The 19,053-nt window shown below is 44.7% G+C and overlaps 1 protein-coding gene across 4 annotated transcripts in view; it reads left to right on the top strand.

Moving 5' to 3' along the window:
• The first annotated feature begins 919 nt into the window (after window positions 1-919).
• Ube2g2 (ubiquitin conjugating enzyme E2 G2) overlaps window positions 920-19,053 on the top strand; it is a 39,957-nt gene continuing 21,823 nt past the window's right edge. Inside the window, exon 1 of one of the 4 annotated variants that reach the window (XM_003463945.4) lies at window positions 920-1,149. In XM_003463945.4, the coding sequence (XP_003463993.1) occupies window positions 1,107-1,149 (43 nt within the window). In that variant the 5' untranslated portion in view covers window positions 920-1,106. Of the gene's footprint in view, window positions 1,150-2,066; window positions 2,086-18,001; window positions 18,054-19,053 lie in introns of those variants that run through there. The other 3 variants (XM_063224634.1, XM_063224633.1, XM_063224632.1) reach the window with 3 other exon arrangements.

Below are 19,053 nucleotides of genomic sequence, written 5' to 3'. Positions count from 1 at the left end.
TCTTGGCTCACATTACACACCGCCTTTGATGTTAAGAGCTCAGTGTGCACACAGACTATCCCGTGAGGCTGCTCAGGAAGGGACTTGACAGAGGCTGGAAATTGGTTTGTCCTGATGGCACATTGCCCAGGCCAGGCAGGTGGGTCTGGATGTTAGTCTAGGTTTTAGGGCATATTTTCCCTTTTTTTTTTCTTTTTGAGATGTCTCACTTTTCAGTTCAGGCAGGCCTCGAACTCACAGCAGTTCTCCTGCCTCCGTCTCCAGGGCTGGGATTACAGGCATGTGCCACCACGCCCAGTTTAGGATATTTCAGTATTTCTGTTTAGGACCTCAGCTGGTAAGACACTGAGTCAGTCTCCCTAGAGTCCTTGCTTAGGAAACCACTGCCACACAGCCACTGCACACAGCCCTTATGGACTACGCTGAGTTGCGAGGTGTGTTCGGTTAAAGCTGAACTGTGAACAACCGTGACTGAGGAGGGAGTTATGGAGGTTGCAGGGCCCTGAAGTTGAGACCTTTGTCCGGCTCCGCTGTGGTGAGAAACGCATCTGGCTTTCACAACACGTTTTGCCTTTTTAAATCTTGGGTCATTTGGGGCTGGAACTCATCTGGATACAAACTAAACCACGTTTGAAAAGGTAAGTGGATACAGTGCTAAGAATGAGAGCAGGATGCCTGGGAAAGAGCGGGGCAGTGGAAGAGGTGGGTGTCAGATGAGCTCATTGGTGTTGAGCTCGCATTTTCCGGGGCTGGAAAGAGGCGCAGTCTTCTCCCTTGGCGCCAGAACCGGGGAAAGAACTGCAGGCTTCCCTGTGGTGTGTCTTCTGACCAGAGGAGGCAGACAAGCGACGGGGACCAGTGCAGCGTGCCCGTAGACTCCGGAGAAAGCGTGCAGGAAGCGGCCAACCGGTCTACAGTGGCCACCCACGCCCCCCCCTCCCCCGAACGCCACGTGGGCCGCGCCTGCGCGCCGCGCCGCGCCGCGCCCCGCCCCGTCCCGGAAGCACTTCTGGCTCGCTGAGGCGACCCGGAAGCAGCCCCAGGCACCGGGGTGGGCGCGACGGGCCGGACTGAGGCAAGGCTGCGGAGCGCAGCTGCTGCCGGACATGGCGGGCACGGCGCTTAAGAGGCTGATGGCCGAATACAAACGTGAGTCCGGCGCCCGGGGCTTGCGCGCTGTCTCCTGCCGTCCCGCTGCGCGCTCCCGCCCCCTCGCTAGAGGCTTCTGACGGGACCTGCGTTCCGCCGCTGCAGTTCGCGGCTCCGGGCTCCGTTTCCGCTCTCGCCAGCTTCTTAGCGGTGGGGCGCACGCGGGTCCGGCCGGAGCACCGCGAGTCACCCGGCCGCGAGGGCTAGCTTGGTTTGGCTTGGGCTTCCGTCCTGCCCTGCAGAGGAGCGGGCTGGACACCTGGCCCGTCCCCTCTCCGGCAGTGCCGGGGACCCCGCCACGGCCTCAACCACGAATAGGGACGTGGGGATCCCGAGCAGCCCCGGAGGGCTGGGAGCTCTGGGGACAGCGGCCGTGTGTTTCCACTGAGACCGTGCCCTTTCCCGGCCCGCGGTGCGGGGCCGAAGGCGTCTGCGTGGCCTGGAACCGGTCGCTGACCCTGCCACGAGGGGGCCTGGCAGTCCGCAGCCCCCCATCGCCCCGTGCGGGATCGCAGTGCGTCCTGGAATTGCAGCGGCTGGCCGGCTGTAGTGGATTTTGCTGCGATTTTTGCCGTAATTAGGTAGAAGATAGTTTGGGGACACAGTTGAAAATAAGCTAAGTAGTGAACGTAATAAACGTGGTAATTGCACACGCAGCCTGAGTTCCTCAACTGTCAGTGGCCCTGCGCAGTGAGAGTTGATGGTTGGCTTCACAAACCGGTGTTGCAAGTACAGGCTCTTTAAATGTTCAGATAATGCTCACCACCCAGGATCCTTTCAGGAACATACATTTATACCTTTGCTTTGCTTTTTTTGACGCAGGATTTCACGATGTATATAAGGCCCAGGCTAGCTTTGAACTGACGATTCTCCTGCCTGAGTCCCTGAGTGCTGGGAACATAAGAAGCAAATGTAGTTGCCGTTGCGCGCAGTTGTGTTAGTACATTTAAGAGAAATTTTCAGGGGGCTGCTGGGTAGGGGGGAGATGGGACATTCTGAACAGAGGGTTGACTTTGGGGTCATTGGTACCTCTGTCTCCGTTGAGAGAGGGTTCAGATTCGTGACCACTATATTTCTTGGCACCCCAGTCCGTTGTTTTTGTCATTTACTTTTTTAGCCCTGTTTATACATTGTGAGCAAGTTTATTTTCTCATTTTCATAAAGAAGTAAGCCATCAAGCCCCTGCATAAGGGAATTGAGTTCAGTCCACTCATGGGTTGAGAAAGTTGATTTTGCCCCCTTTTGCTTCATCCATTATTTTGTCCCTAATGCTTCATCCATTATTTCAACCACATTGTCAGTTAATTTGCAGTAATAAGCCTAAGTGACCATTGTTTTCTGAAGTTGTATCCCAGAAGTGTGTTATATTTTTGCAAGTTTTTTTTTTTGGTCTTTTTCTTTTTTATTGGTACCAGGGATCGAACTCACGACTGCCTGCTAGCACGGCAGACTCTTATGCCACTGAGCTAAATCCCCAGCCCTAGTGTGTTATATTTTTATGTGTTAGTACATAAAATGTGGGAATGAATGCCTGTGGAAGATGTCTCAGATCCCTCTGATTAGCACCCTCTAACACTGCTGAGGTGGTACTTGGGAAATGTGGTTTACTGACTTTATTTATTTATTTATTGGTTCCTAGAATTGAACTCAGAACTTTGTGCTTGCCAGGCAGGCACGCTGTGCCACTGAGCTATATCTCTGGTCTTTATCACTGACTTTTAAGAGAGGTAGATGATCCTTGGTTACCTGAGTGGAGCTAGTAATCATAGAAGGCCCAAAAGCTAGGGAGATCAGAGAGGTTCCAACTGTGAGAGACACTCCATCTGTGGTGGCTGCTTTGAAGGGAAGAATGGGGCTGAGAGCTAATCAGGTGTTTCTAAGAAGCTGAACACAACCCCGGGGAGCAGCCAGCCATGAACCAGGTGCCATGTGGAACTGAGCGGGGCTAGTTCCAGCTTTGAGTCTGTAAGCAGAGAACCTGCTGGTCCACTCTGTGCCCACACTTCTGACACAGGGGAACTGTGAGGTCATCAATGGGTGCTGATCTGAGGCCCTGCGTTCCTACTAAATTGTTTTAGTAGGACTTAGAACATGAATACAGCAGTATAGAGAATGGGTGCAGTACTGACAGGTTTTCCCTCTGTGTCCTGGTAATGTGTTTTTATATATAGGGCCTTGTCTTTTGTCCTTTAGCATCTAGTTTGTTCTCAGCGTACTTAAGGGAATGTGAACCAGCATAAAGGTAAACTCTCTGCGCAGAGTGAAACTGAGATAAGGGTTAGCCTGGCAAGTGTGAGCTCATGAGTCTGGTATCAAAAAAAAGGAAAAAAAGAAGAAAAAGATATGTGTCCAGGCATACATGACTATGGAGAATACAAATTTAGCTGTGATTTTGTTCAGGTTCCCTGATTTTATGGGAAATGTAGTAGACATAAAGATTTGCCTCTGTTGATAGAGCATGGGGAAGAGACAGGCAAAGAACCCAAATGTCTTAAACTGCTGCCTTCACACCATCCAGCCTTTCCTGGGCCTGAGAGACAGGCCTCCTTAGGAGTGACAGGCGGCAAGGCTTGGGGCTGCCAGCAGCGGGTAGCACAGTACGACAGGAATTGGTTCTTTCCTGCTTCAGCAGTCCGGCATTCCCTGGGGAGGCCCTGGGAGATCCTTCCTTGCCCTGCTTGTGGGTGCCAGCCAGTCCTTGGTGGTCCTTAGCTTGTGGCAGTGGCACACTGATCACTGCTCTACTTTCCTGAGACTACTGTCTGTCTGCATATGGTGTCAGAGTTCCCATGTATAAGGATACTGATTGCTAGGTGGAGTGGGATATCTCTGTATCCCAGCTCCTTGGGGAACTCTTAAATTGAAGGCCAGTTTGGGCAACACAATAAAACCCCATCTCTGAAAACAACAAAACGGGATATCAGTCATTGGCTTATAGCCTCCCCTGGTCAGTGTGATCTCATTTTTTTTTTTTTCTTCCTTTTTTTTTTGGTACCTGGAATCGAACTCATGACTTTACATTTACCAAGTAGGCACTTACACCGCTGAGCCAAACCCCTGGCCCTTTTTTTTTTAAACTGAGAATTGAACCAAGGACCTTGTGCTTGCTGAGCAAGCGCTTTAGTGCCTTTTATTTTGAGACAGGGTCTCACTATTTTTGATTGTTCTACCTCAGCTTTTCCAGTGGCTAGGATTACAAGTATGTGCCACTCTACTTGGCTTTCTCACTTTGTTACATTTGCAAAGACCCTGTTTCCAAATAACATTAACAGATTTTGGGAGAACTTGAATTTTGGGGGATACCATTTGCCTAGTATGGTATCTTTTTTTTTTTTTTTTTTTTTGGTATTGGGGATTGAACTCATGACTGTGTGCTTGCAAGGCAGGCGCTTATGCTGCTGAGTTAAATCCCCAGCTCCCCAGTATGGTATTTTAATAGGAACCCAGAACTTAAATGTCCAAAACTGGCTCCTTCTGTGTGTCCCACTGCAAATGATGTCAGACCTTCTTCAGTCCTTAGGTTGTTCAGGGTTCTGCCTGGTCCTCCTGCTGCACCTTGTCCTGTTCTCAGCACAGCAGACATATCCTGTTAAGGGTTAAATCAAGCTGGCTTTGCACATGTTGGGGTCTAGAGACTGTGGCAGGTAGATTGCAGTTTGAGGTAAACTTGAGAAATTCTTAAGAGATCCTGGCATTAATAACACTGCCCTGCCAGTGCTTCGAGAAACACTGAGGTCAGGGGCACACTAATGCACTGCCCTGGCCCTTCACCCTCTATTCATCTACATCTCTGCCCTTGCTAATCCCTACTGGGCTTGTCTCCGGCTTTGGCACTGTCCTCCCTGGATGCCCTCAGCACTTGTGCCTCCCCACTTCAGGGAGAAACCACTCCTGGCTGGCTCTCCTATAACTGTTACTCCCTGCCAGTTCTCCTTTTCAGTGTTTAAAGTTTTTTTTGTTTTTTTTTTTGTCTTTTTGAGACAGGGTCTTGCTGTGCAGTTCGGGCTGTCCTTGAGCTAACTTTGTAGCCTAGGCTGGTCCCGAACTCGAAACGATCCTCTTGCCTCAGCCTCCCGAGTGCTGGGATTACAGGCGTGAGCCACCACGCCCGGCTAGAGTTTTTTTTTAATTGTAAAGTACACTTTATATATCAGTGTATAAAAGATTAGTTTTCAGAATAATAAACTAACATCTCTGGGTTACTCAGCTTTCCATTACTGTAACAAAATGCTTGAAATTATAAAGAGGAATGGTTTGTTTTAGCTCACAGCTTTGGCGGTTTCTGTCCACGGTGAGGCAGATCATTGCTGTTGGACCTGTGGCAGGGAGTACATCATGAATCAGCAAGTAGCGGAACACAGCTCTTTACCTCGCAGCTGGGATGTGAACGGCAGGAGAGAGGGGGGACTGTGGTCCCAGTATCTCCGTCAGGGTCGTACTCTCCATCACCAGAAGGCCCCTAACGCTCCATCCACTCTTCGTGTGACTCTTCGTGTCCTGGATGAGTTTCCTGCTCCCTGTTACAATGTCTACTGTCTTGAAACAGTGGGGGCACCTGCTCATGGACTGGAACCTTCAAAACTGAGCCCAGATAAATGGGCATCATTTTGGGTGTTTTGTTACAGTAACAGAAGGCTGACTGGCACAGTGTCTATGGCTCTGGGCTTGCATGGTAGACCGTGAGTGGTGAGACAAATTTTTGTGCTTCTTCCTACCACCAGCAGAAGTATACTTGTGTTTTTCTTTTCACATATCTCTTCATGTTTTGTTCATTTTACATGGGGTTGTTTGACTCTTACAGACGGACTGGAGCTTTTTCTTCCTCTGATCTGTTATGGGTGATTCTGCTCAGTCTTTTCAGCCTTGGTGGTATCTTCTTTTCCCAGCTTCTGTAAGGAAAGTAGCTTTGCGGAGCTGGTATCCTCACACAGTGAATGGGCACAGTGTGTAAGGCGCACCGCGATGTGTGTCTGGAGGACCATCAGTGCAGTCATGGCAGTGGGCATAGACAGTGTCTGCAGAGGTTCCCTGCTCTAGCTGTCCATGTGTCCTGCCCCACTTCCCAGGAGTGACTGCTCTTCCTTCACATCCTATGGAGTCGTCTTCAGCTCAGCCTCATCTTTGCCGTGAACCACAGCTTTAGTCCTGTTATGTCTTGGTGCCACTAGTGCTCTCCCACAGAGGGGGGGTAAAGGACTAAGTTGTAATGAAGCGGGACAGTTGGGACAATGTGCTGTGATCAGGGTGAAGGGGCTGCGATCTCCCTGCTTGAGGTTGCAGCAGGGCCTGTGGGGACATGGCCTGCATGTGCTGGGCAGAGGGGCAGTGATTCACATCCTGGGCAGGATAGAGTGGGGCAGGTGAATTTCCTTATGGTTCTCTGAACAGCCGTTTGAACTTGCGTGATGTTTATTTCTGGAATTTTCCTACTTACTGTGTACTGGAAACGTAATCAGGGCCTTCACATTAAACTACATCACCAGTCCTTTTAAAAGTTTCTTGACATAGGGTTCTGCTAAGTTGCTCTGGCCGGCTTGCACTTTCGGTCCTCCTGCCTCAGCCTCCCATTGTGCTGGGATCATAGGCAGCAGCACAGCTTCCATGGTGTTTTCAGACCTTAGTTGGCAGGGAACTGAAACCCTGCGAAGCACAGCCCAGGTGAGGGAGGACGGCTGCCCTCTTCTTTTCTTGTGGAGTGAGCATCCATCTCTTCCCAGCGCTTGGCTGCCACAGACCCACATGCTCTGTGCCTTCCTTGTGCTCATGTCTTTCTGTGGCGTGCACTTCGTGTCTCTTGCATCAGCATCGGGGTGAAGGGGAAGTGAAAAGAACCTTCCCAAGCAGTAGTGCCACTTTCCACCCTCACTAAGCCCATGAGGAGTTGGGTTCCCCTGCCTCCTGCCGAGGCTTGGGATAGTCAGGTTTTAGAAACTCAGGTACTCCATTGGGTGTGTGTTAGCATCTCACTGTGGAATTGTTGCATTTTGCTATACTAGACTCTGAGCTCAGGGCCTCTACACTGAGCTGTAGCTCTATTCTCAGTTTTATTTTATTTTATTTTATTTTATCGGTACTGGGGATTGAACTCACGACCGCCTGCTTGCAAGGCAGGTGCTTATACCGCCGAGCTAAACCTCCAGCCCCCAAGCATTTTTAAGGAAATTAACATTCTCAAGAAATTAGTGTCAAGGAATGGTCTTTTAGAATTTCTGATACAGGTAAGATTTGCTTTACTTTTGGAGCCAGGTTTTATCAGTAAGCATGAGACCATGTAGGGGGTGTGTGTGGTGGTGGTGGTGTGTGTGTGTGTGTGTGTGTGTGTGTGTGTGTGTGTGTTGGAAACAAGCCCAAGCCTGTTCTCAAGCCTGTTGTAGTGCTTTTTGCAGAGCTCATGGCACATGTCCTTGATGGCCGCTAGATGTCACTGTTGCTCCCAGGCAAGTGGGCTGGGGCTTGGGACTGGATCCCTGGAATTGCAGATTTGAGACATCCTTTCCCTCTCCTCAGTGGAGGCGTTTAAGGGGAGTTCCAGAGGGAAACTCCAGCAACAAAGCTAGCTGTTTTTGGTACAAGGTCCTCATGGTCATACAGTAGCAATGGGTAGAATCCCATTACATTTGGCGCTTAGACACCTATTTGGTTTCCTACAGACTGTGGTTTCCTCCCCTTCTGCCCCTGTTTTTAGCAGTTTACTCCCCATTGCTGTTAACTTTGTTTTCTTACGGATGGATGATTTGATTTTCGATGCTAGAACTAGACTCAATGCCCAGTGTGTGGAGCCTGATGCCTTGAGGTCTGTTTTTCCTTCAGTCGCTCCCTGAGCAGACACGAGATGTGTCTTCCAGCTTGGACTCAGCCTTACTTATGCGCCTCACCCTCCTGGAGTCCTGGAAGCATTTGACTGTGGGTAGCACTGTCCAGCCTTTGTCTTCCTTTCCTGGCCTCTCCTTGGGTCTTGCTCTTCTCACTTCCCCACATTAGCATCTCCTCGGGACAGTGCTTGACTCCTGGACCTCTTTCTTAGGGCCAGGGTTTCTCAATAGGTAGTGTTGGCATTTTGAATAAAATGAGTTTTCCTTGCCTGGCCAATGTTGGGCATGAGCATTCCTGGCCCCTTTGACTGAATTTCTGGCACATATTCCCATCTTGTAAAATCTGAAACGTCATCCTGTTTCCAGTGTTCCCGGAGAAATGCTGTTTCGAGGGCCCATCCAGTCCTGGGTTAACGTGTTCTATGGGAAGTCTCTTGAGCTTCCATCTGCAGCCTCAGTTCTCCCTTGAGCTGCAGAGTGCTCCTCTTACCAGACGCCCCAGCTGGACCACTTCTCCCGCTCTGTGCCAGGCTGAGTGCCGCTACTCACGTGTTGGTTTACCATGCAGACCATGCTTTCCTTCTCTGGCCACGTGCATGACACCAGTAAGCCCAGCTGCCTCTGCCAGCTTTCACCATCATCACCACCATCCCACCTGCATTGTTGCAGGAGAATTTTTCAAACTGCATTGGTGCAAAGTGGAACAGACACAGAGAAAAGTGTAGGGAATGAGACTGCACCACCAGCCACCTCGGGAGCACCCTTCCTGTGATGAGAGAAGGTGGCCTACTGCACAACAGAGTCTTCTCTGGCTCTCTCTCCTCATGCATGCATTCTGGAACAGTGCAGCCTTTTAATTTAATTCATGTTTTTTAGACTCACTGTATAGTTCAAGCCTCATATTCACGATAGTGCTCCTTCCTCTTGCTCCCAAGTGCTGTGATTACAGGTATTGCCTTACCATGCCTGGCTTGTTTTTTTGAATACCTGTGAATACACCGTCAGTGTATATTTCAGGCTCAGTTATCCTTGTACAACATTGGGTCACATATAGTCAGAACCATTTTTCTTTGTTTTCATTCCATTGATGACTACCATGGTGTCTTGATCTCTTTTGATAGATATGTGGGTGACCTCTGTTTTCTCACCTAGGACTAGTGCTGCTGGGAAGAGCTTAGATTGTCCTCAGCATTCCCGTGGCACACATTCCTATTGGGGACGGTCTCTCCTTCAGGACCCTGCCTGCGCCTCCTCTGGGTGGCAGTGCAATTCTGTGGCTTCCCATCCTCCAGGCACCTCCAGTTGTCGCCTCCTGGGCTTGGGCTGGCAGGTGGCTCTGGCGGGCTGAGTAGGTGCGTGGCTTCGCTGCAGTTCCCCTGGATGGGGGTGTGGAGCACCTTGCTATGTGGCACAGCTGCTTGGATCTCTTTCTCGTATGAAGCACCTGTTCAGAACTCTTGTTTTTGTGTGTGTGTTCATATTTTTGCTGGATGTTGAATGCAGGGCAATTGTACTGAGGTACATTTCACATATATAGTGTATGTACAGATACACATAAGTGCTAAGTACATATGTGTGTGTGTGTGTGTGTGTGTGTGTAGAGAGGGTAAGGGCACTTCTAAGAGAAATGCATATGCAGTGTGGCAGTTCACCGTAGGAATGTCTAGAAGCTGGTGGTCCCTACTTTGAGCGCTATTGTAATTGTAGAGGCCGATAGTAACTGTGTTACTCTTGTGACCTCACAATAAATTTACTATTCAAATATTTATACAAGTTGCTTTTTTGGAAGTCACATACACACACACACATACACACACACACGGGGGTTTTAGTTGTTTTGTTTTTTTCCTTCTAAATATGAGATGTTGCCAGGTCACCGAATTGGATTTGAAATTGTGGGCCTCCTGCCTAGCCACACTTGTAAGGCATTCTTTAGAAGCTCTCAGTACAAGCCTTTTTTGTTGGTCAGGTTTGTTGCAAATTTCTTCCTGTCTAGTCCTTAACCTTTTGATATTCTTAAAGGTGTTTTTATTTTTTATTTTTATTTATTTATTTATTTTTGAGCCAGGGTCTCTCCATGCAGTTCAGGCTGGCCTTGAGCTCACTTCGTAGCCTAGGCTGGTCTCGAACTCTCAACGATATTCCTGCCTCAGCCTTCCGAGTGCTGGGATTACAGGTGTGAGCCACTACACAGGCTCTTATAGGTGTTTTTGTTTGTTTGTTTTGTTTTGGTTTTTTTGTACTGGGGATCCAACTCACAACTGCGCACTTGCATGGCAGGCACTTATGTCTCTCAGCTAAATCTCCAGCCCCAAAGGTGTTTTTTGATATCAGAAGTTTTAAATTTCATCATTCTCCATTGTATCTACCCTTTATGGCTGGTATTTCTTGGTTATTAGTTTAATTGTTGTTCCTACTTAAGAAGTATTTATGCAAAAAGCATGAAGATAGTCTGTTATCCTCTAAGAGTTTTGTTTTGTAGTTCATAGAACAACTGAAATTAATTTAGGGGAGCCAACTTAATTGAGTTAGAAGTTGCACATAGTGTGCTCATCTCAAGTAAGCAGCTGCAGCTGTTGTGATAGTCATGCCATGGGGCAGTCCTCTTCCTCCCAGAGGTCCCTGCGCCCTCTGTTGTCCCTTCCCTTTTCCCTGGTGCCTGACAACATTCAGTTTGCTGTTTACTACAGGTTGAGCACCCCTTATTTAGAAACCTGAAGTTCAGAATGGCCCAAAATCTAACCTGTTGGCCTGTCTTGTTGGCTTGTTCGGGCGTTTGGTTGAGGATACTCTATCTGTATGGCAGATTGGCTCTTTCTGGAATCTCACAGGGGTGGATTGGTGAGGTCTCATTGTCGACTTCCTTTTCTTGCCGTGATGCTTTGGAGCGTCATCATGGTGCTGCACGCCTTGTAGTTTGTCCACGTTTAGCTAGCAGTGTTCTGTCCCGTGGGTGCACCGTTCCCTTCCGGGGCATTTGGGTTATTTCTGGCTGGGGATGTTCTGTATGAAGTGGCGGTGAACACTCAGCCCCAAGGCTGTGGGAACACACGCTCCATGATGCTGTGCGATCTGCAGTGTGACCCAGAGCACTGTGCTTTGACACCAGTGATGCAGGATGTGACCTATGGCCACACTCACCAGCGCTTGGAGTTGTCAGTCTTTAATTTTAGCCCTTCTGTTAGGACTGAATGTATTTATAATGTTAACAATGTTTAGCTCAGCTTTATTGTGGTGTTAATGTGCATTTCTCTTAAGACTCTCAGTGTTGAGTATATTTTTATAGCTTATTTGCTATTGGTCTTATTCCAGACTACTGTACAAAAATACTGTAGCCTATAGGCTTAAATAAAAAATGTTTGTTTTTCATGCTTCTAGAGGAAGAGGTGGCCATGTTCAAGGCTACAGCAGATCTGTACCTGGTGTGCACATTGCTGTCCTCTCATGGTGTCTTCCATGGCCTAGAGAAAATCTTCCCTTTTTTTTTTTGGTACTGGGATTGAACTCACAACCTCGCGTTTGCCAGGCAGGTGCTTATGCTACTGAGCTAAATCCCAAGAAAAGCTGTCTTCTGTTTTCTTCCTTCGTCTCTCTTCCTTGCAGCACTGGGCTGGGACTCAGCCTCACATGTGCTAGGTGAGCACTTTGCCCTGAGCTGTGCCCAAGCCTCTTCTTATGCTAGCTTAGGTCCCAGCACCATCACACAAGTTTTCAGATTTCCACATGAGTTTTTTGAGGGGAGACTGAGACGTGCAGAATGTAGGACCATCCTCGTCTTTTTTGGTGTGGGTCTGTTCGTAGCTGTGGGCCCTCCTTTTTACATACTCAGTTATGTGTCACATAATTAGATCCCCGTCAACGACAGACCATGTATGCAAAAATAGCTCCATAAAGTAATAATGGTGCTGGGAAATTTCTGTGGTCTAGTGAGGTTGTAGCTGTGGGACCTTGTCCTGCTGCAGCTGCTGTGTTGTGTGCGTGTGTGTGTGTGTGTGTGTGTGTGAAAGCACAGCACACACACCTGCATACTGTACACAGTAACAATGGTAAGCAATGGCTGGTACTGCGTGTTCCTGTTTAGGGATTCAGGGCAGGGCATTTTATTCCCTAGTTTCTAATTGGCTTGGATTGGTACACTTCAGGGGCCTATAATGATCACACTCATCCTAGAGATTCTGTACATACACGTGATACAACTTTTTTTTGTTGTTCACCTACTCTCCCTTCAACCCAGTCTGCCCTCCTCATTTTCAAAAGCTTTGTTTCCATTTTCCTTCTTTTCTCTTTTTTTTTTTTGAGGTTACTCTTCTCTTCCCCCTTTCTTCTCTTGTTCCCCCTTGAGCATTTTCTTCGGATTTCACAATACTTTGTATATGTTTTGGTCCTTATTTACACTGTTGGTTTCTCACACTAGAGAAATAATGCATTATTTACACATGTCAGGGTGCATCCATTTAGCTAGAGATGTCTCAAGCTTAATCCTTATTTATGGCAGAGTAGTACTCGATTGTATAAAAAACTCCACATCTTCTTTATCTTTTCATTGGTTGATGGACATTTGGGCTGTTTTCAAGACTTAATTATTACAAACTGTGCCACTTTAAACATGGATATGCATATATCACTGTGGCATGGTTTTTATTCTTTTGGGAAGATACCAAGGAGGGGAATAGCTGAGTTGAATGCAACTCCTAGTCATAGTTTTTTGAGGAATCTCCACATTGATTTCTATCGTGATTGCACCAGTCTGCACTCCCATAGCCATTTCCCCCATAGCATCTCCAGCATTTGTTATTAGTTAATTTCTTGGTAATAGCCATTTCTGGAGTAAGATGGAGTCTCAGTGTTGTTTTAACTTGCAATGATGTTGAACATTTTTTCATATATTTATTTTCCATTTCTGTTTCTTCATCTGAGAAGTGTCTCTGTTCGTTTTAGATGCATTTTGGATTGCATCTTTAAATTTGGGGGGTGGGATCAGAGTTTTTGGAGTCCTTTACATATCCTGGATAGTAAATCTTTGTCTGAGGAGCAGCTGGCACATTTTTTTCCCTGTGTGTGGGTTGTCTTTTCACTCCATTGGTGGTTTCTTTTCCAGTGCAAGAACTTTTCGATATGATGAGATTCTAGAGGTTGATTCTTCATGATAGGTCCTTGGTGATTGGGATTTTGTTTATCAAATGTGCCAGGCAGAGGTCTTCAAGAGTTCAACCTCTTTATTTCCAGCACATTTAATGTTGCTGTTTTAATATTTAAATGTTTGATCCATTTTGATTTTAGTTTAGTGCATGGTGAAAAATATGGGTCTAATTTTAATCTTTGGCATGTAGAAAGCCAGTTTTTCCAGCACAATGTATTAAAGAGGCTGTCTTCCTTCTAATCAATGTATTTGGCATCTTTGTGAAAGATGCCAAATACATTGATTAGAACCAGATGTGGTGACATAGGCTTGTAATCCTAGCACTTGAAAGGCTGAGACAGGAAGATTAATGGGAATTCGAGGCCAGCCTGATATGCATAGTGAGATTTTGCCTCAAAAAACCCCCAAAAAACCGATTGAGTGGCTAGGTGTGTTTGGAGTTGTTTCTGCATCTTTTTATCTGTTCCATTGATCCCTGGTTCTATTTTTTTTTAATACCAGTATCATGCTGTTTTTACTACGGTAGCTTTGTAGTATAATTTCAAGTCTGGGATTGTGTTGCCCCCCTTTATTACCTAGAATTGCCTTTGCTATTCTAGGTCTCTTCTGGTTCCAAATGAATTTTAGGGTTGTTTTCTCTAATTCTGTGAGATATGCTACTGGAATTTTGATCAGAATTGCATTAAATATATAAAAAACTTTGAAGTGTGGCCATTTCACTATACTGGATCTTTCTCAAGGGATATCTTTCCTTGTGCTTTCTGATATCCTCTTCAATCTCTCTTTTTAGAGTACCATAGTTTTCACAATAGAAGTTTTTTTACACCCCTTGCTACACTGCTTCCTAAGTATTTCTTTCTTTCTTTTTTTTTTTTTTTTTTGGTGCTTTTGCAAAAGGTATTGTTTCCCAATTTTTCTCTCAGTGAGTTTGTTATTCATGTACAGGAAGGCTATTGATTTTTGAGTGTTGACTTTGTATCCAGCTATGTTACTGAATTTGGTTATTAAATCTTGAAGTCTTTTGGTGGAGTTTTTGGGGTCTTCTGAGTATCATGTCATCTACGAATGATGATAATTTCTTTCTTTCCTATCATTATTCCCTTTATTTCTTTCTCTTATCTAATTGTGCTGGCTAAAGCTTCCAGAAATACATTGAATATGAGTGGTGACAATGGATATTCCTGTTTTGTTTCTTATTCTAGCGTGAATACTTTTCAGTGTTTTTTTTTTTTTTTTTTTTTGAGACAGGGTCTCTCTATGCAGTTCAGGCTGGCCTTGAGCTCACTTTGTAGCTCAGGATGGTCTCCTGCCTTAGCCTCTTGAGTATTGGGATTGCAGGTGTGAGCTACCATACCCGGCTTCTATCAGTTTTTATCCATTCAGTGTGATGTTGGCTATTGGTTGTCATAGTTGGCTTTTATCAGATCGAGATAAAGACCATCTCTTCCAATTTTCTGTAGAGTTTTTATTATGAGTGGATGTTGGACTTTGTCAGAGCTTTTTTGTGTCTATTAAGATGATCATATGGTTTTTGTCCTTGTCTCTGTTAATATGGTGTATTATACCTACTGACTTTTGTATGTTGAACCATCCCTGCATCCCAAGGATAAATCCTATTTGGTTATGGTGTACAATCTTTTTGATAATTTACTGCAGTCTGTTTGCCAGTAGAGAAGCTTTGCATCCATGTTCATGAGGGAGATTGGCCTGTAGTTCTCTTTTGTAGTTGAGTCCTTGTTTTGGTATTAGGGTAATGCTTGCTTCCAGGAATGAATTTGAGAGTATTGCCTCCCTTTCAGTTTCAGTAAGGAGTTTGAAAGTAGTAGTATTAGGACTAAAATTCTTGTAGAATTCAGCAGTGAATCTGTCAGGCCTGGGTTTTTCTTTGTTGGTAGGTTTTAAAATTACATCTTCAAATTTATTGGTATATTTGGAATTTTTACATATTCTTGATTCAACTTAGGTGTAATTCATATGTATGTTGGAATCTGTTGATTTCTTCTGCATTTTCCATCTTAGTAGAATCTAAGTTTTTTTGTTTTTTTTTGTTTTTGTTTTTTTTTTTTTTTTGGTTCTGGGGATTGAACTCAAGATCTTGTGCTTACCAGGCAGGTGCTTGTGCCACTGAGCAGCCCACATATAAGTTCTTGAAGTAAGTAGAGATGATTTAGTTTTCTGTAGGATCCATTGTGATTTCACCCCTTTCATTCCTAATTGCATGGATTTGAGTCTTTTCTTTCCTTTTTTTTATAAGGTTAGATAAGGTCTTGTCAACTTTATTTAATACCAACTGTTCTAGTCATTGATTTTTTGTATTTTCTATTTTTGGGGTACTGGGAATTGAACTCAGAACCTCAGGCTTGCCAGACAGGTGCTGTGTCCCTGAGGTCTGTCCGCAGCCCTGTATTATTTTCTTGGTTTCTATTGCATTAGTTTCTGCTCTGATCTCTATCATTTCCTCTCTTGTATGACTTTTGGGTTTGATCTGCTCTGCTTTTTTTTTTAGAAGTTTGAGGTTCCACAGTAAGTTGTTTATTTGAGCTTGCTCTGTTTTCATGATATGGGTATTCACCTCTGTAAGTCTCTTTCATAGGACTGCATTCATTGTGTCCTGCAAGTTTGTGGTATGTTGTATTGGCATTATTGTTTGTCTGTAGAAACTGTCTAGTTTCTTCTTTAATTTAATCTGTGACCCATTGGTTGTTTAAAAAGGTGTCATTTAATTTCCATGTGTTTATGAAGTTCTTGTGATTCCTTTTGCCCTTGTTTTCCAGTTTCATTGCACTGTGGTCTGGTAACATGCAGGAGGTAATTTCAGTTCCTTTGTATATACTTAAGCATGTTCTGTGAGCTGGTATGTGGTCTATTTTGGAGAATGTCCCAGGTGCAGCTGAGAAGAATGTATATTCTGATGTTGTGGGGTGGAACACTCTGTAGATATCTACTAAGTGCATTTTTTCAAAAGTTTGGTTCAGTTCTGGTACTCTGTTGTTGATTTTTTTGTGTGTAGTTGACCTATTTGTGACAGTGGGCTATTGAGATCCTCCAATAGAAACATATTAGTGCTTATGTCATTTTTCAAGTCCACTAATACTTATTTTATATGGGCGCACTGGTATTTGTTGCATATGTATTTATGACATCTCTTCCTCTTGGATTATTTTGCTTACAAAGATATAGTGACCTTGTTTGTCTCTCTTAGTCTTGGGTTTAAATCCACTTTGTCTGCAAATAGAATAGCTACCCCTGCTTTTATCTGGGTTCCTGTTGCATGGGTCTATGAATTTGTTTTTGAATTATATGTGTTTCTTGTGTGCAGCATATTGTTGCATCTTTTTTGAGACTGAGTCTTGCTGTGCAGTTGAGACTGGCCTTGAACTCTGAAGCCCAGGCTGGTCTCAAACTTGCAACCATCCTCCTGCCTCACCCTCCCAAGTACTGGGATTACAGGTGTGATATTGTTGCATGTTGCTTCTTGATGCAATTTGCCACTCTGTTTCTTTTGATAGGTGAATTGAGACCATTAACATTGATGGTTATAACTGATACATATTGGCTTATCCTTGTTCTGTTATCTTCCTGTTTTTGGCTCCCTTTGCCCCCATGTTTGTTTGCCTTGCCTGGTGGATTCATTCTGTTGGGGTTGATAGAGTTCTGGTCCTTGTTATCTCTTCCTCAAATGTCCTAGAGAACACTGTAGAGTGTTTTTTGGTGTTTATGAATTTCCTAAAGTTTTCTTTGTCATGGAAGCATCTTTGTTTCGCCATCAATTTTGAAAAATAGTTTTGCAGGTTATGTCAACCTGGGTTTTCTTTTAGGGCTTTCAACTTCTCTACTAATCTCTCTTTGATTTGAGTGTTTAATTTGCGAAATTATGGGAAAATTGAGTCAGCAACAGCCAGGAACTCAGGAGAAGAAAGCAAAATTTATTTAATGCTGGCAGACCCAATGGAGTAGTCTCTGACTGAGGCACTGATTACAAAAAGTTTGTTTTTTAGAGTGGCAAGCAGGTGCAATAAAAGCTAAATGTAGCTGAAAGCCACGGTACAGTAGGTCGCTTGTGGTGAGCACAGCTGTATGCTTTTAGCACATTCACAGAAGTTTTAATTTGCTAACAAATGAGTGATTTAGCCAAGTTCGCTGGCTGAGAACAGTATTGGACAAACTGGCTGCCGCTAGGTTAGGATTTCTGCTTAAGGTCTGTTGTGACTCTAATGGACTTTCCTTTATAGGTGATGTGTTTCTTTTCTTTAAGAGCTTCCCCCCGTACCGGAGATCGAACTCACGACTGCCTGCTTGCAAGGCAGGCGCTTATGCCGCTGAGCTAAATCCCCAGTTCAAGAGCTTTTAATATTCTGTTCTTGTGTTGAATTTCTGGAATCTGACTATTAATATGCCTTGTTGTAGATTTTTAAAAATTATGGCTAATTGGAGTTCTAGATACCTCACTTACCCATAGGTCAAATTCTTTTTTTCTTCCAGGGAAGCTTTGTACCATGATGTCTGTCAACAGGTTTCTTATATCATTTGTGCCTTTTCCTGTTTTTTCACACACTCCAGTCAATCTTATGTTATTTTTCTTTGCATCGTCTTGCAGCTGCTTGATTGATTTCTCATAGTCCCTTGCTATTTTTAAGAAATCTTTCTATGATTACTGACTGCAAGCCTGTCTTCTATAGCTGAGGTTCTATCTTCATATTGGCTCATTTTGTGGCAGGTGCTTTTTAGAATTTTTAGTCTTTTGGATATCTGCTTGAATCTGTCTTATGGAATCCATTTTTCCCCAGTGTTGAGTGTTCATGGTTTCCATCATTTTCCTGAGCACCTGTATAGGTGTGTTTTTCATTGTGGTCACTGAAATTATCTGAATATTTGATTTTTTTCTAGTGCTTCATTCAGCTGCTTTGGTGTTACTATGTCAGAAAGTTCTGGTTCCAGCTTCACAGAAACAGGTGGGCGGCTTTCAGATGATTCCTTGGGTTTGCCTTGAACTGGATGTCTGGGGTTGCATCTTGTTTAAGTGTCTTCTCATTTTCTATTCTTTTAGTTTAATACCTGGGATGATGCTTATAAATTGCCAATGTGAGTAGCTCTATCGCTACTTAGAATCCTTAGGAAATGACTACTTCTTAGAGGTATTTTCCAGGTGTAGTAGGCTTTTGAGTTTTGAGTCTGTTGCAAGATCCTACCTCCTCAATTTATTGGGGATGAGAAGTGGCTGCTTCTTGGTTCTTGCACTGGCCCACAGTATTTTCTATGATCCTTAGGCAATCTAAGTCTTAGTATACCAGGAAGAACAGCTGGTTAGAACAGTTGTGTCACTTTGCCAGAGTGGCACAGTTAGCAATAACAATAGCATCAAACATAGACTAGAAACTGACAAACTGAGGTAACCATTAATTTACCACCTCTAACCTTATGAACTAGATTTGTGGCTGTATAACCAAATCTAAAACAAATTAGAAAATTGTGTGCGGTAAATAAGCCTTCAATACGCTAATTTTACCCTTGGGAGAAAGTTTAAAAGGAGTTAGGGGAAAAAACAGAGAAATAGAAGAGGAAGAGATTTGAAGTAAGGCTGAGGACAGATGAGGATCACACAGACATTGGGAAACTGGTGCAGAAGACAGGAGAGAAAGAGAAGGAAGAAATGAAAGGAAGACAGAACAACAACCACAAAAAATCAGAAACCACATTCAAACTTATAAAAACAAGGTAAAGCAATGAAAAGAGCCTCTCCCCCCTCAAAACAAAAACAAAAACAAAAACAAAAAGCTTGGAAAGAAGGAGGTCCACTCTGAGGTGTGTCTCTGCAGTCGCTGGGAGACAGCATGTGGGGACAGAGTCCAAATCCCTGTTGGTTTATTCCAGCAAGCCAGCAGTAGCTTTGCCACAGAGCAGTGGATAATCTCATCAAGCTGCACCTTTGTGTGACACCCTGAAGTTCAGCCT

The sequence above is a fragment of the Cavia porcellus genome, unplaced genomic scaffold, assembly GCF_034190915.1.
Source record: "Cavia porcellus strain 051 isolate PalLab524CR breed Dunkin Hartley unplaced genomic scaffold, mCavPor4.1 scaffold_15, whole genome shotgun sequence".
In the NCBI taxonomy this organism is placed as follows: Eukaryota; Metazoa; Chordata; class Mammalia; order Rodentia; family Caviidae; genus Cavia; species Cavia porcellus.
Note: the sequence above shows the minus strand (reverse complement) of the source record. Positions and strands in the feature narration are given on the sequence as shown.